This window comes from Lutra lutra, chromosome 4 (genome assembly GCF_902655055.1).
Source record: "Lutra lutra chromosome 4, mLutLut1.2, whole genome shotgun sequence".
In the NCBI taxonomy this organism is placed as follows: domain Eukaryota; kingdom Metazoa; phylum Chordata; class Mammalia; order Carnivora; family Mustelidae; genus Lutra; species Lutra lutra.
The window spans coordinates 73,478,236-73,495,475 of NC_062281.1; the positions used below are offsets into that span (position 1 = coordinate 73,478,236).

Here is a 17,240-nt window from a genome sequence, read left to right on the forward strand (position 1 = left end):
GAATGTCAAGCCTTTTGACCTGAGCCAAAATCAAGAGTTGGATTCTTGACCGACTGAGCCACTCAGGTGTCCCCAAATTGCCTTTTATTTTCTAAAAGTGGTGTAATGTTACTCTATCATTAAGGACCCAAGAGTGTGATAATTTGGTAGTTGTCTTGTGGGAAAAGCAGCTGTAATTTTTAGCCTCCAAAGCATATAAAATGTCCTTTGTAAGAAGTTATGTGAATAAAATACAACTTTGTGGTTAAAAAAAAAAATGTCAAGCATTATCAAGAGACCTGAGAGCTGAGACACTGAGGGTGTAAGCTTGGGGCAGGGGTTAAATCTTATGACCTCTCTAAATTTGTCTTTTGCAGCATTTTTTTTTTTTTTTTTTTTTTTTTTTTTTGAGAGAGAGAGAGAGAAGGAGGAGGGGCAGGGGAAGAGGGAGAGAGAATTTTAAACAGGCTCCCGGCCTAGCAGGGACCCTGAGATCATGACCTGAGCCAAAATCAAGAGTCAGACGCCTAAATGACTGATCTGCCCAGGTGCCCCTGAACTCTGCCTTTAAAATGGAGGGATCTGCAAAGGCTCTTCTGCCTGTCAAAAGTTATGAAAGACGTTTGAAATGGGCAAAAGAGATTTCTCGATGTCTTTTTAGTGGAAATCTCGCCATCGTATGAGGAGCCTTCCCAGGAGAGTTAGATTCTCTGGGGCCATAAGTCTTTGTCTTTGCTCTATTTTGTAACTCTGTAGCAGGAGAAGCTGTGCCTTAAAGTCATCAGTTTATAAATTTATTGAGCTGCCGGGAAACCATAAGCTGGGAAACTACTAGACACTAGCAAGGCAATGATACATAAATAAGATAGGTTTGCAGTCAGTTCCTAGCCTAGGAAAAGAGTCACATATCCCCACTGATGGAGTCTTCCTTTACCTGTGTGCCTGCCAGCTTCTCTGTCCTCAAATCCATCCAAGAATAGGGAGTCAAAGAAGAAACATTATGCAAAATAGTATCCTTAAGTGATGGCCTGTTCTTTTATTGAAAACAACTGCGAGTATTTATAGTTCATGATAAATTTTGTGTGGTTAGACTTTCTTTTTTTAAAACAATTTTTTTTAAAGATTATATTTATTTATTTGACAGACAGAGATCACAAGCAGGCAGAGAGGCAGGCAGAGAGAGAGAAGAGGAAGCAGGCTCCCTGCTGAGCAGAGAGCCCAATGCAGGGCGCAATCCCAGGACCCTGAGATCATGACCTGAGCTGAAGGCAGAGGCTTTAACCCACTGAGCCACCCAGGCGCCCTTGTGAGTTGATATTTTTATAGTATCATATTTTTGTCTTTCATAGAGGGGAATGCTACTCTTGTCAACTTCATCAAAGTATAATGTGGATTAGGCACTATGTGTGTATGTTGGTTCTTTTCACAATGAGGGCACACACAGTTGTCCTTTGATTTGCGGTGGGAGCTTCTGTAGACTGGTCTTTCCCTGCTGATGGCTCTGTGGGAAACCTATAAGCTCCTCATCTCTGGGATCTTCCCCAAGGGTCATACCATGATTTGTAAGGACTGTTTCTCAAGGTCATTACTAGAGGCATTCTGAATATGGGTACACCATTCATCATGGTATCCCAAGCCTTTAGACAGAATCTACCATCGAGTAGTTAATCAATAATTGCTGCCTCAGGGCACCTGAGTGGCTCAGTGGGTTAAGCCTCTGCCTTTGGCTCAGGTCATGATCTCAGGGTCCTGGGATTGAGTCCTGCATCGGGCTCTCTGCTCAGCGGGGAGCCTGCTTCCTCCTCTCTCTCTGACTGTCTCTCTGCCCACTTGTGAACTCTGTCAAATAAATAAATAAAATCTTAAAAAAAAATCTTTAAAATAAATGCTGCCTCAGTGAATGAATGGTTGAATGAAAGGACACATTGAAGTCATTAATGCTTATGGAGAGCGATATACTTGCAGTACTGATGGACCTCCTGAAAGAGAGTCAGCACTTGGTATTTGTGTCCTTGAGGGCTGCTCACATGTGACTTGGGTTTTGAAAGTGCCTAAGAAGTAGGACAGAAAGTGTGTAAAAATTAACATCTCAAGTGATCTTCTTGTTTTCTTCCCATTACCTCAGCTCCTCTGGTATACTTACTGATTACTTCCCTACTTCCCTTGTATCTGAAATATAAATTATCAACCTCCACCCCTGCCCCCTGCCCCATCTATGTGGTCATTGGTTAAAGAGACTTACTGAAAACCAGTCTAGAATACCTAGAGTTGTCTAGAACCAAACTACCCTGAAGTCAAATACCTAGAGTCACCTACTGATTATCAGCAGGTCTTATTTTTATCTTTGGTCCCAAAGGGATATGGTCAATTCCCTAAGACTTGCAATACATTTGAAATCCTTAAGTGATGGACTGTTCTTTTATTGTTTTACATGCTTTGGGCAATCTCACAAATGTGCAAGACATAAAGACCACTCCTGACTAGGAATATAATAATAACTACTATTAATAATAATATAGATAGTAATCAAACTACTAATGATAATAATCAAATTAACTCAAACATAAAATGATCTAAAAAATATCCAGGTCATACACACTAAATGTCAGCTTCTTATAATTACCACCATGATAATTACATTATTTGAGAGTTTATTACATGCAAGGTAGAGTAAGTTTTGCTATAAATGTGACACACATGTTCTTTTTTTTTTTTTTAAAGATTTTATTTATTTATTTGACAGAGAGAGATCACAAGCAGGCAGAGAGGCAGGCAGAGAGAGGAGGAAGCAGGCTCCCTGCTGAGCAGAGAGCCCGATGCGGGGCTCGATCCCAGGACCCTGAGATCATGACCTGAGCCGAAGGCAGCGGCTTAACCCACTGAGCCACCCAGGTGCCCCGACACACATGTTCTTAAAGACCAATGTGCTGTGCAAAATTGGCAGTGACCCTCACAGGGCTCATGGAGAAAATGAACTTCGGGGCACAACACTCAAAAACTTCATCAGTGACACATTAAAAAAAACGAAGGAATGTAATAAGGTGGTAGTTTTTTACACATTTCAGAGATTAAGAAGTGCTAAAATAAGTGTGGCTTTTGAACTTGGAAAAGACTGATGTTTGCTGTAGCTTGTGAGGAAGGTTCCTTGAAATCTGACGGACTGTGGTCACATCAGATGAGGATGGCTTGGCTGCTGATGCATGGCGAACTAACGTAGCTATGGATGCCCGATGGGTGCACGAGTGCATTTAGTGTATTCTCTGCACAGCTCAGTTTACCCGGGTGTAGTTTTCTGTGTTAGTCTTGTATTTCGCACAGACAAAACTGCATAAGCAGCAGGAAAGTCTTGTTGTGCTCAAATTGTTCCTCACAAACCACTTGCATTAGAACAAATTTGCATTTCCAAAACAAGCATTCTAGGTGAGCTGACTGTTCTAGTTTAAGTACATTATCTATGTGAACTTAATCATCCCATCACCCTCTTGGTTTGGTACTATTAGTGTTCCCATTTCTTTGATGAGGAGACTGAGGCAAAGAGAGGTTGAATAATCTGATCAAGATCAAAACTTAGTGACAAAACCATTATACTCTAATCTACTCTACTCTACTTTCAACATTAAATGTTAATAATAATAATAATATGTTTAATGAGAGAAAGGTTTCCATCAGACTTTTGGAGAGGACAACTTGCAGCAATTCTCACTGTTTGATAATCATTGTGTCTCACCGAACTCTCTTATGTTGAAGTTTTAGTCTATTTTTCTGTTATCTCCTTTGTCAAGGTGGGAATATCAAGTCACAATGTTGTATGTTACTGCCCCTTAAGTAATTAAGGCCCAGTGAAGTGCTTAGTCTTGTGTAGTGCTTGGCATGTACTCAGAACCAAACTATACTTTCTCTTCCATCACTGATAATTATGCTAAAAACAATATTTGGTGAAGTCTGATCAATGGGGTTCCAATCACAATGTAAACACGCTGTGCTCCATTAGCATTAGAAATGTTTATTGCTTTGTGTATTTCATTAGCGCCCCTGGTTCCTCCTCATTACACAAACTCTTTATGAAATAGAAATATTTAATATAAAACATCTTGAACGCTTTTTGTCTTTGATGGGTAGCATTTTAGGTTGCTAAGTAGGCACTTAATTCATATCCCATTGAGAGCTGGTTGCAAACGTGAAAGGATGAATAACTAATGAGATTTTGAATGGGCTTTTTGCTACAATAGTGGCTAAAGCTTGGCTCTGAGTGAGAGGTGGGAGAGGGTTATCGAAAAAACTTTGGCTGTACAGCTGGTTGGACTTGGTTCAGATTTTAATTCTTCCATTGGTTAGCTGTGGGGTCATGGCTAAACCACTTAATTCTCTGAGTTTCAGTTTCTTCATCTGTTAAAAAATACCTTTTGTCATATTATGAATTAATGGCTAAATCACGTCGTATACTTAATATATAATGGGTGATTAGTAAATCACCAGCTAAGGAGGGAGGACGCTGCAGTCCACTAAGAGACATCTATTCCTAGGTTGTTAGTCTGAATTGGGTAAGCCTGAGGCTGAAGCCAAGCTGTGGACCATGTGCCGGGAGACATAAGAGCTAGAGAAGGGGGTGAACAAACGGGCCACAAGGACAGAGAAGGGAGAGGTCAAAGGAACAAGCCGAGGTGGGCTAAGGCTGCAGACCAGGGCTGGGTTAGGAGCAAATCTCTACAACATGGAGTTCCAGCCACCGATTCCCTTTTTTATACCTATGCACACTTTTAAAACATAGAATGTAGGACAGGAAGAGTGCACCTTCATGCAACCTATAGGCTGTAGTTAATAACAATGTGTCCATATTATTAGCTCATTATCTTTGTATCAGATGTACCACAGGAACGCAGGGTGCTAATAATGGGGAAATTGGTGTACAGAAGAGGGTAGATGGCAATTGTTCGTACTTTCTCCTTAACCCTTTTTGGAATTAAAAAACAGTTCACAAAATAAAGTCTATCATACTTAAAAAAAGTTTCAGTTGTTGTAGGTCTCTTTTTCCAAGCTTCTTCTTTTTTTTTTTTAAGCTCCCTTTACCCTTCCCCTGTGAGCATTCCTGACCCCCCAGCTGCCAAGACTGGCCCAGGATATCTCCCAGTTTGCTCAGAGGTGGAAGGCAAGAGGGCTGGCGTATGCATTTCACTTGGTGTTTGATTCTTTTTTTTAAGATCTTATTTATTTGAAAGAGAGGGAGGGATGAGCAGTGGGGAGAGGCAGAGGGAGAAGCAGACTCCCTACTGAGCAGGAAGCCTGATGCGGGCTCCCTCCCAGGACCTGGAGATCCTGACGTAAGCCGAAGGCAGATGCCCAACCGACGGAGCCACCCAGGCGTCCCTGCTCGATTCTCACCTGTTCCTGCAAACAACATTCTCCTGTGGTGTGTTACCTGAGTTCACCAACTCTAAAGGCAGTCAGTGTGGCAGGTCAGAGCCTGGGTTCCAGAGACAGACCTCTGGTCACCCACCACCTCTGTCTGTGGCCACAGATGAGTCTGAGCCTTTTTTCTCACCTGAAAATGAGCAATATTGAGACTCTTAGGAGAATGAAAGGATACAGCGTGGGAAATGCTTTACGTAGAATCTGCTACATAGGTTAAGTGCGTGTTTCACTTATCCATGCTGTGCGATAAACCACTCCAGAGCTTCCTGGCTGAAAACAACGATTTATGACTTCTCATAGTTCTGGAGCCAGGAAATCAGGCAGGGTCTCTCCCCGCTACACCTACCGTCAGGTGGGGTCACTCACTTGTCAGCATTCGGCTGGTAGCTAAGCTGGGCTGGAAGGTCCTGTAGGGCTTTTCCCCTACGCTTATGCCTCTGTGTTCCTCCCAAATGTCATGACCCGCCTCCCTTGCTCTTCCTCGCAGCACGGCGCACGCTCGGGATAGGAGGGTTTCTTCCATGCAGACGAGTTTCTGAGAGCAAGAGAGGAACTGCCCAGCCCTCTTGAAGGCTAAGCCCCAAATTGCACAGGGTCACTCCACCACAGTCTGTCAGACAAAGCAAGTCACAAAGGAGGCTCTGACTTAAAGGGAGGGGAAATAGCCTCCTCCCTTGAATGGGAGGGTGGCATGTGTCGACAGGAGGGCCAGAATTGTGGCTGCCATCTTTGGAGACATCCACAGTGCTCAAATAATTACTCTCCTATGAATTGGTTTGTTACCTTGCATAAAAGGCATCCCTTTATCTCCTACAGCTAAACAGCATATGATAAGGCAGAGAAAGGTGTCCCAGTTGCTGTGGGAACTAAAGTATGGGTGTGGCCAAGACACTGATACAAGCTGGCCACTGTGTCGCCTTTCAATGTTGAAAATGGCTCAGTATATTTTTAGTACTGTTCCGTCAATACTATGTTCTCACATAAGCGTATCACCTACTGTGTATTTTACTCTACGTCACGAGATTATTGAGGCTTTAAAAAAAAATCACTAAGATGAACATAGACACATTATTTGAATGTGTCATTTTGCATTTTTATTAACCGTAGAAAATCTTCTAGAAAAAGAATAGTTGAGGTCTTGCTGGCTTCTGTATTTGAGTGTTTGGCGTTTATTTACCCTTTTGACTAGTATGTCCTTTGTACCTTCTTTCCTCTTCCCTTCGTTGGGCAAAGAGCACTTATTTATCTTTCAAGACTGTTTATATGTCACTTCCTTTTTTTTTTTTTAATATATATATGTCACTTCCTTTAAAGCCCCTATTGACCCACCTGCCGCCAAGTAGACCTGGATCACTTCCTCTTTTGTGGCCCCACTGTACCCTGAAAGCTTCTATCTTGCAATCATAATTTTTATTGCACTAATATATTTATAAAGGCTAATCAGGTCACCATATGGCTGCTGGCACAGGGAAGCGAATTCCTAAGTGCCTACCATGAGGGGAATACAAAGAGGAATAAGATGAATCCTTTGCTCTTGGGGGCTTATCGTCAATTGGAGGAGGAGGTAGCAATAAAATATGTATTTCAAACAAAATCATAATTTCAGGGCTGGAGATCTGGACACGGTATATGGAAGCGCTTTAACCGTGTGAGTGTGAGTTCCATTTGGCAGAACACTAGGAAGGTTCCCTAAGAAAAGTTTTGCTTCCTAATACAGGTAGATTTGAGAAGTATCGCTGTAATGATCTCACCTCCCAACTGTAGTCTTTGTTATTTTGGTGCTAGATGGAGGGCCCTATGCCTAAGCGATATGACCTCAGAAGTGAAGGGAGTTACAGCCCATGTTTACTCAGAGCAGATGGGCATTTCCAAGGGATAAGGGCTTTCTCACTGTGTGGTAAGGCTGTGGGGACCCTACTTAGGGCCAGGGGTTCTAAAACCTTTGTAAGGTGGGCTAAGGGCCCCACTTGAGACGTCAGTTTCTCTGCAGACCAGAGAGGTACTTCTTTTTTCTTTTTTTTTTTTTTAAGTACTTAAAGATTTTTTTTTAAGGTTTTATTTATTTATTTTACACAGAGAAAGAGACAGCGAGACAGGGAACACAAGCGGGGGGAGTGGCAGAGGCAGAGAGAGAAGCAGGCTTCCTGCTGAGCAGGGAGCCCCATGCAGGGTTCGATCCCAGGACCCTGAGATCATGACCTGAGCTGAAGGCAGACAACGAGGCGCCCTGAGAGATACTTTCATGTGAAAGAAAAAGGCAGATGAAAAAAGCATTTGAGGAAATGAAAATTACCCTTGAACTCCCCTTTACCTGATGGGCTACTATAACAGCTAGGTTGTATTAGGTTAAGCTGCTGTAACAGAGTATCCCCAAATTTCAGTGGCTTATAAAACAAAGGTTTACTTCTCACTGACATGACATGTCAAATTCTGGTGGCCTGTGGCTCTGATCTATGGTTCTTCGTTATGTCAGGGTCCAGAGTGACTGAAGAAGCAGAGCCTTTCTCAGACTGGGTAATTTGGGGAAAGAGGGACAAACAGGATGGTAGAACCACATGACAACTTCTAATGCTTCTATTGGAAGCAGCCGGTGCCCATCTACCCATATTCAATTGGTCAAAGCAGGTCCTATGGTTAGTCGGTGAAGTATAATCTCATAGAGAGGGGCAGTGAATGACAGGAATGATAAAAAAATCTGTCACAGCTACACCAAACCTGAAGACTCCAAGTTGATGTTCAGAAGGCAAAGACCAAGAAGAGGTAAAACTAAAACAGATTCATAAACAGAACTGTAAGCAGGCAAAATATGAGATTAATCTGATAAGAAAAAATATGAAAGAATTAAACTTCTTGCCTTATCAGCAAAACTTGAAAGCTTCAGAAATCAAAATGTACAGAATGAGGAAATGTTTGATGTTGTGAAACTTAATAAAGGGAAGCCTCACTAGAATGGAGTTGGGAGGCCAGATGGGGGAAGCACAGAATTGGGGAGCCTTATCTCTCAAATGTCTATTACACAAAGAATTGTCAATTACAGACTTGAACAAAAGAACAGTCAACAGGAAAGAATCAACAATTACAGGCCCCAATAGGGAATGATGTCCATTGTATCCCCTGTAAGAAATGAACCACCCCTGCAACTCAGCCAATGAGAAACGATTATCACCTTTATTTTTTTTTTTAAAGATTTTATTTATTTATTTGACAGAGAGATCACAAGTAGGCAGAGAGGCAGGCAGAGAGAGAGGAGGAAGCAGGCTCCCTGCCGAGCAGAGAGCCCGATGCGGGGCTCGATCCCAGGACTCTGAGATCATGACCTGAGCTGAAGGCAGCGGTTTAACCCACTGAGCCACCCAGGCGCCCCCGATTATCACCTTTAACTCTTATTTTTCTCCAATGGGCTTTCATTCAAAACAACCCCTTCCAACCGCCTCCTTCTTCTCCATAAAATAATAGCTCTTTCCTTTATTTGCTGAACTTGCCTCTGGTTTTGCCATAGCTCACATGTTCCAAATTGCAATTCTCTGATATTCCTGAATAAACCTATTTCTGCTGGTAAAATAGGTGACTACTTTGTTTTTAAGGTTAGCAATGTCTTTATAACAAAACAAAAATCAGACTAACAAACTAAACCAAAGAAATGTCTTACTTCAGACATAATCCCATTGAAGGACACTTTTTTTTTTTTTTTTTTTTGAGTAATCTAGATTGGTCTTGGCAGGTCACAGAGATGGAGAAATGGATCCACAATAAGCACTTCCATGATTTGGCATCATTACTTCATGATGCTTGAAATGCTGTTTGCTCACTCACTGTGCTCTAAAGCCAACTCATCCTTTTGCATTTGCCTTAAAAGCCATCTTTTCCAAGAAACTTTGCTTCATCATTCCCATCTATATGAATCTCATCTTCCTTAGCATCAATATTAAATATATTGCCTTTATTATAGTTAATTATTGACTCCCCCCTCCCGCCCCTGCCAAGAGAAGTGTGAATTCCCTGCAGGCAGAAGGAGTGTTATTCACTTTGGGGTCTTCCATAGTGCACAATACAGAGCAGTGCACGTGAAGATATACGATTCATTTTTGAAATTCAGAAATTTACACAATCTGGTTAGAAGCCATTTGACATACTATGTTAGTTCTGTCCTTGAGGTGCTCCCAGAGCATAAGATACACAAAAGAAGAGAGTAATAATTGTTTGCGACTACTGCGGGGCCGAAACTCACTAGCACAAGAAGAAAGCCTTGAAAAGGTAGGCAAAGGATAGGAAAAGATTGGGAGGAGAAGGGTGTGTGAAGCAATCTCAGTGTCTCTTTGTCCCTGTGACATCTAGATAAGTTTGTCCCTTTTAGGTATTTCTATTTTCTTAGTATTAAATAGTAATCAGTTATATAAGCTTAGTTTTAATGAACTGTCCTACTGATGAGGTTTGACCTCAGTTATGGAAACATGAGAAGCAAGCAATAGAAAGTTAAAGGAATCGAATATGATATCAGGTTGAAATATTTTAAAAATTGCATATGGGGATATGTGGAGAACTTATGTTCATAATAGAGAGCATGAATATTTTTAGATTCTCTGATATTAGATTTGGGTGTGCTTGTTCTAGTTTATAAATCAACGAATTGGCCTATATCTTCAGGTCTGTGTGTTTAGGTTTTATGGTGACAGATACCTTATAATAACTAGAAATAGAAATTCCATCTTTAGCGCTAATATAGTACAGGGACCTGAGAAGGTCTTAAAGAGCTGTTAATTAGCAGAAATCTGAAGCACACAGTCTCAAAGCAATTAAGGCTGTTAATTGAATACTTGGATGCACTGTGGAATGGTTCATATGTTGCTGGGTAGGGTATCCTAGGCTTGCAGTGGATACATTATACACAAGACGTTGAATAATTTAGAAAGAACAAGTACGGGTAAACATGTTTGCATAGTGGTTAACTACATTTATGAATAGTGATATATTGTTGGCTATATACAGAATGGTCTATTAGCTGCAAAATTCAATATTGGTAATTCAATCTTGCAGCCTGTCTGCAGTAAATATGGCACACCATTTACTACTCATGGAACATTGAGTTCTTTGCCATGGTGATTTTGCTGTCCTCTGGCTTGGTAAACATCTCTGTAATTCATGTAATACTTTAAATGAAATGGTGGTCACACAATGGTTACAGTGTGGCATCTATTCATGTTTGGGCCAGGAGAATGGACATTCCTGATGATGAGCCCAGGGTGGCAAGATGATTTTATTATTTTCTATAGGTTCCATTAGCTGCAGCATTTGATTCATGTGTGAATACACTTCTAGAAAGAAACTTTAATGAAAATTTCAAGATTGTGAAAAAGTTTTCAACAACAGAAAAATAAATGAAATGTTCCTTTTAGAAGAACTTTAGTGAAAATGGTTAATACTTTGGGTAGTGCTTACTATTTTCAAAAACTATAGGTTTAGGGTAGACTTATACTTCTGTCAATCTCAGGCTTATTAAGGAACAGAAGAGAGAGGATATCCACTAAAGAACACCCAAAAGGCAGTGAATGAAGAATGAATTTCATTTCTGTTAAACTGTGGCTCAAGTCCTCATAACTTTTTACCTACCTTAAGCGGGAGTTTTTTATTTTTATTATTATTAATTTTTTTAATGAGTGCTTGGAATCCTAAAGCTAAAGCTGACTGATAGTTCTCACCTCTTTTGCTAAATGTTCCAGAAAGTGTCAGAATTGATTGACTTTGGCCCCCACACCCTCAATCTCAATCCACTTTCTGGAGTAGTTTCTAATAACCTGTTAAATGCCTTTTTTACATAGTAGAGGGCTGAGCAGCCAGTGAATGCTAGGAGCACAGAACATGAAAATCCCCAGAAGGAGCATCTCCATCCTATGAGGAATGAAGCATTCATAAAGATGAGATGATTTATGAACCCGCAATGCAAACTGCTAACAGATGTTGCGGTACGTGCCCTGGCCTTATAAAAACAAATTCTGCTTGAGGTCCAAATCTGAGCTTCTAAAAATGTGGAATTAACCTGGTCAGGGGTTATAAACTGGGGCTTTTAAAACGCATTGCAACACGGGGGTTAGGGTATTAAGTCGTTGGGAAGCATGTTTTAGAGGTAACAATGCTACCTCTTTAGATCAGGAAAGTTCTGTTTGTTATGCAATGTGTGCATTTCATTATTTACATAATTTCATTAGGCGTTTGGGAGCTGTGTACAGGTCAAGCTGTTCCTGCAGCAGCACCCCAGACTCTGAAACTAAAACCAAACACCCTTTCTTTATTGCTTGTCATTGCCTTTGAGATATTTTTTTTGGGGGGGGATCCCCAAATTGTATCTGCTTATCTAGATTGAAACATTTTTGTCTTATGTGTTTTAGGAACTACAAGTTCTTGGAAATTTTTCCATTTCAACTTTCCACCGTCCTTTAAGGACGATGATAAAGTAAATAGCCAATAATAAAAATTCAGAGTGGGAAACGTCTTACAGGGTCTTCCCAGCCCTGTCCTTTACGCAGAGCTATTAATCTCTCTCCTTCCTGAAACCCCCACCTTCGCTTTTTTTTTTTCTTTCTGTATTTCCTGCAGTAAAGCCGAAAGTAAATAAGGTAGAAAGCCCCGGGTCTAGGGCCTACACACACACGGGTCCTTGGGCGACTCGCGGGCTTCTGGAAGGTAAGCATGGGAGAGCCGGCAGTGGGGAGCCCACCCCACAGGTACGGTGACCAGGCTTCCGCAGTTTCCCTGGTGGGGCCAGTAGCTCCAGGTCCTTTTCCTGCCGGCCGCCGAAGGGGGCGGATCCTCCCGTACCAGACACGCCCCGGTCGGGTTTATAACCCGCCAACTGCCGCTCCTGGAGCTACGGCTCCCTTCGCGCTCCGCCGGGACTCGGGGCGCCCGAGCTCCCCGCCCCGGCCGCCTGAAAACTCCGGCCCGGCGCGCGCCCGCCTCGCGCCCGCACGCGCGCTCACACCCCCACGCGCGCGCTCACACTCACACAGCCGTGCGCTCGCACCCCCACGGACTTCTGGTCGGCCTCCCACCTCCACGCGCGCCCACTCCCACTCCTGCCCGCTTCCCTGCTGCCCCGCGGGCTCCGCGGGCGAGAGCGCCGAGGGGACCCACGGCCTTTTCCCCATGGCTGACCTGAGCTTCATCGAAGATTCCGTCGCCTTCCCGGAGAAGGAGGAGGATGAAGAGGAGGAGGAGGAGGGGGTGGAGTGGGGCTACGAAGAAGGTAACCGGCCGCGAGTCGGGCGGGCTGTCCGAGGTCCCGCGCCCCGCCGCGTGCGCGTCCCGCCGAGTCGCTGCGGCTCTCGCGCGCGCCCAGCACCGCCGCGGCCCCTCTTTCCCACGTGCGTCTCTGTCGCTTTCCCGCTCCCCAGGCCCGACTGGGGGCCGAAGTGGCTCCAGACAGAGCAAGAGTGCCCGCCGCCTGCGCGCGCGTCAGGGCGCCGGTCGGTCCTGCCGGGCAGCAGCAGTTGGCACTTGCGGCCACGCGGAGGGCCAGCCTTACGCGGCGCCTCTAACCCTTGTGTGCCCTGAGTGCCGGCGAGGAGCAGCTTGCATTTTACTCAGCACCTTGGGTACCCAGTGTTGCCGAAACTGCTCGGTTCTTGCTTGCTGTGAGGACCCTGCGGGGAGAAAGCCTTCTCGCCGCTAGTCTTTCCGTTGAAGGATGCGAACGGTGTTCAACTCTTGCTAAAGAAGTCCTAAATTTCAAGCCTGATCAGCGGGCTTGGTCGGAAGGGGTTGACTTTTTAAAAAAGTTTTGTTGGCTGCATTTATCCCAGAAGATGGAAATAGATTTGACCGCTGATGCTGATGGTGAAACAAATGGGGAATTTATAACTTTATAAAACATGCCAAGAGAATATATATGTATATATTGTAGGACAATAGTGGTGTGGGTATATGTGGATATGCCCACTTCTCTACTGCTGTATTTGCATTTCTGAGAAGAGGGTTTATTCACTAGCATCAGATTTATGGTTTTTGGCTTTCGTCAAGCAAGTTCAGAAGTTCAGGTATTTCTCAGGGACTGCATGTAATTGAACTAGTGAGCAGAGGAAATTTTTGTGGAACTCTTGATTCTTTTTCAATCGCTTCGAGATGACCTAAATTTCGTAGAGTTACATATTATTACATATATGTGGACGAAGACAGAATATTTTGTTAGTACAGCCCTTTGTATATGATATTTGGTAGCATTAAATCATTGAAAATATGAGTGCAGAAATTCGTACACCTTTACCATATTTCATCTGTAGAGAAACAATAGTCGTAACCTTAATAATGTCAAGGGTCATAAACAGTGTCTAAATCAGCTTTTACACGTTGAATTTTATTGGAACTTTTTTATAACCTGTTCTAAATTTGCTTTATTTTGTGCTTAGGTGTTGAGTGGGGCTTGGTGTTTCCTGATGCTAATGGGGAATACCAGTCCCCCATTAATTTAAACTCAAGAGAAGCTAGATATGACCCCTCACTGCTGGATGTCCGCCTCTCCCCAAATTATGTGGTCTGCCGGGACTGCGAAGTCACCAACGATGGACATACCATTCAGGTTATCCTGAAGTCAAAATCAGGTATATTAGAAGATGCTTTTGCATGCCTTTGTAAATTAGAAGTTCTTACAGGCTACTGAGTTGATTTGGCTTCTATGACTTTAAAGGTAGAATTAACCATAGTACCATTATCAGGATAGCTTACTATCCTATAAAATGCATTTTTTTGGGAATTGATTTCTAAAAAGTTTTTGAGAAGCTGAAAGGATGAAATTATGGCGATGGTAGTTTGGTTGTTCTGTGTTACATGATATTGCTGAAACAACCTTAGTTGATCAACTTAAACTTTGTGGGATTTATGGAAAAGCATGTGCAGGTGTCCTAATCTGCATTTTGTCCTAAATCGTTCATTAGCTTAATTCATCCAGAAAATTGTAATTCTCTGTTTTATTGCTTTGTAAAACTAAAGATTAGGATTTATTGTCATAATCTGGCATTTGAGATAGACTTCTAAAATTAATTTTCTCTACTATATTAATGTGGCAAGAAGAATTTTAATAGCTATCAAAAACATCCTCTAAACTTAGTAAAAGATTTGAATGACCAGAACCCTTGTTTGTATTTACTTATTTATAACTCTTCCTCTCCCCCTTGAATCTGTTTGTGGTAGATTTGAAATGTTTTATGGAGAAGGTGTTGGAAATTATCAAGGAAATTGGCTTAAATGTAGGGGAGAAGAAAGAAGAATTTTTTTAAAAAATTAGTATTAACATTATGCTTTTCTTAGTGAATAGCTGTATTTCTCTTTTGGAAAGAATATAAAATTAGAGTATGTTGAAATACTAGGAAGTACTAATGAACAGAGATCCCCTGTACTTAAAATGAATTTTCTGAATCAATAATATAATATTTCAAACCATAAAGTCTTTAGGTTTATTATATGACAGGGCAGGCACTGATTTCCAACTATGGAATCTTTGTTTTAAAACTTACTGTGACTGTTCCTGAACTTTGATTTAGAACCCATGAGCTAGGCATAGGTTCATGTAGTCTTCCTTGATGATCTGACTTGGGTCAAAGTATGGGCATCATCCCAAACAGATTCTCGGTGTTACATGCGGTCAAAGAGAGACAGCTTCAGATGGAAATTTGAACTTAAATAAAATTTTTTTGGGTGGAGGGGCTATCCATGAAGGACATTAGGTATTATTTTTAAACTGCACAGTAAAATTATTAAATGCTGACTGTCGTGGTTTATAAAAAGCATATTAATGTAATATATGTATATTGGTATGTTGAGATATCTTTGTGTTTCTGAAGGTAAACATTTATATGTCTATAGAACAAAAATGCATTTCACATCAGGCACAGTGGTCAGTGCATATGAGTTGCATAACAAATGCTGACCGTTCTCGAGGATTCATAGTTTAGTGAAGAGTCAGTCATTTAAAGTATTAGTATGAAGATGTTATGGAAGAGTTATGAAATTTGGAAGCATAGAGGAATGACTGAGCACAAACACTTTCTGCTCTAAGATCCAACTTACTTGATCAAATTGAATTTAACATTTCCTTCTGGTACTTTCTCAAATATTGACGGTTTCCCTTGGCCTGCTCACTCATCCCCAAAACAGAGACTATCAAGCAGTGCCTTGACTCTCTAACCAAAAGGTTTTCCCTTGCACTCCAGTCCCCTCCCTCCTCCACCCCTGACCAGCAGGGGCGAGCTCTCTGTCTGTCCTAGCCTAATTTGAGTACACATGTTCCAGACCCCTTACTCCTGCCTCCTTAGAGAGCTTGCTCCTTTAGAAGCCCTGTCTCTTTTCTGCTGCTGGAATGTCTTCTTTGTTATTTCTGCTTTTTCCATATTTCTCATACTTAAAAAACAAGGGGCAAAAAAAATACCATGTGTGGACCATTTTTTTTTTTTTAGTTTTTTTTTTAAAGATTTTGTTTATTTATTTGACAGAGAGAGAGACCACAAGTAGGCAGAGAGGCAGGCAGAGAGAGACGAGAAGCAGGCTCCCTGCTGAGCAGAGAGCCTGATACGGGACTCCATCCCAGGACCCTGGGATCATGACCTGAGCCAAAGGCAGAGGCTTAACCCACAGAGCCACCCAAGTACCCCCTTTTTTAGGGTATTTAAGCTTCGCAAAGGAGTAGTCTGAAAGCCCCAAGCACATTGTCCTTCATTTATTTAATCAAGAGTTATCTTTATCAAAATAGGATATATACATGATTTAAGTATTTGACTAGTGCTATATGTTGTTTCTCTCTACCCTTGGGGAGACCCCATCCCCCACCTAAAACTTTTTGCCTTGGTGACAATCAGTTTGAACTCTTAGCTACTTCTCCTGTCTCCATCCCTCACGGGTATGTTCATAGGGTCCTGCTTTGACATGTAAGATATCTGTGAACTCTTTGCTACGGAAAATGAGGCTGGTCTCTAACTACCCTCCCCCATCATGGTTTGCCCCTCTTTTGTCGCTGTAGACTTAAATTACAATTTTTTTTAAAAGATTTTATTTATTTGTTTAACAGACAGAGATCACAAGTAGGCAGAGAGGCAGGCAGAGAGAGCGGGGAAGCAGGCTCCCCGCCAAGCAGACAGCCTGACGCGGGGCTTGATCCCAGGACCCTGGGACCATGAACAGACCTGAAGGCAGAGGCCTAACCCACTGAGCCACCCAGGTGCCCCAACAATTTTTTTTTTAAAGATTTTATTTATTTATTTGAAAGAGAGGAGAGATTGAGAGAGCGAGCATGAGAAGGGGAAGGTCAGAGGGAGAAGCAGACCCCCTGCTGAGCAGGGAGCCCAATGTGGGACTCAATCCTGGGACTCCAGGGTCATGACCTGAGCTGAAGGCAGTCGTTCGGCCAACTGAGCCACCCAGGCACCGCTACAATTTTTCTTTAAATTAGTACTCAGTATTTTTATCATTATGACCGTGTAGCTGTTTCCAGCTGAGACTACAATCTATTTCCTTTAACTGAACAATGAGGCGTGTTTCTCCCTGGAGTTAATGCTTTTTTGTTTATTTAATTTCTTATTTTATCTATCATGATTTTATTTCCAGGCTCTGACAGATGGCAGAGCTACATCGAGAAGTCCTTCCCTCCCTCCCCTTGGTCTTTCCCCTGTCCCTTTGGAGGCCTCTCCCTTCTCCTGCTTGATCTCTAGGCCTGCCCTCTAGCCATCACCTGCAGCTCCTGGACCTTATGCCCACGAGGTCCCTTTGCTTATCTCTCCTGTGCAAGCGCATGTTTCCTGGATGCCGTCTGCCACTTTTGAGGTTGATCCCTCATGTCAGGGGTTTCTTGGTTTATTCCCTCCTATAGTCCA

The 17,240-nt window shown here is 42.4% G+C and overlaps 1 protein-coding gene across 1 annotated transcript in view; it reads left to right on the forward strand.

Moving 5' to 3' along the window:
- The first annotated feature begins 12,521 nt into the window (after window positions 1–12,521).
- The window catches only part of CA8 (carbonic anhydrase 8), an 86,307-nt gene continuing 81,588 nt past the window's right edge, over window positions 12,522–17,240 (forward strand). The window contains exons 1-2 of the mRNA XM_047727517.1: window positions 12,522–12,628; window positions 13,788–13,979. Of these exons, the coding sequence (XP_047583473.1) occupies window positions 12,529–12,628; window positions 13,788–13,979 (292 nt within the window). The 5' untranslated portion in view covers window positions 12,522–12,528. The remainder of the gene's footprint in view (window positions 12,629–13,787; window positions 13,980–17,240) is intronic.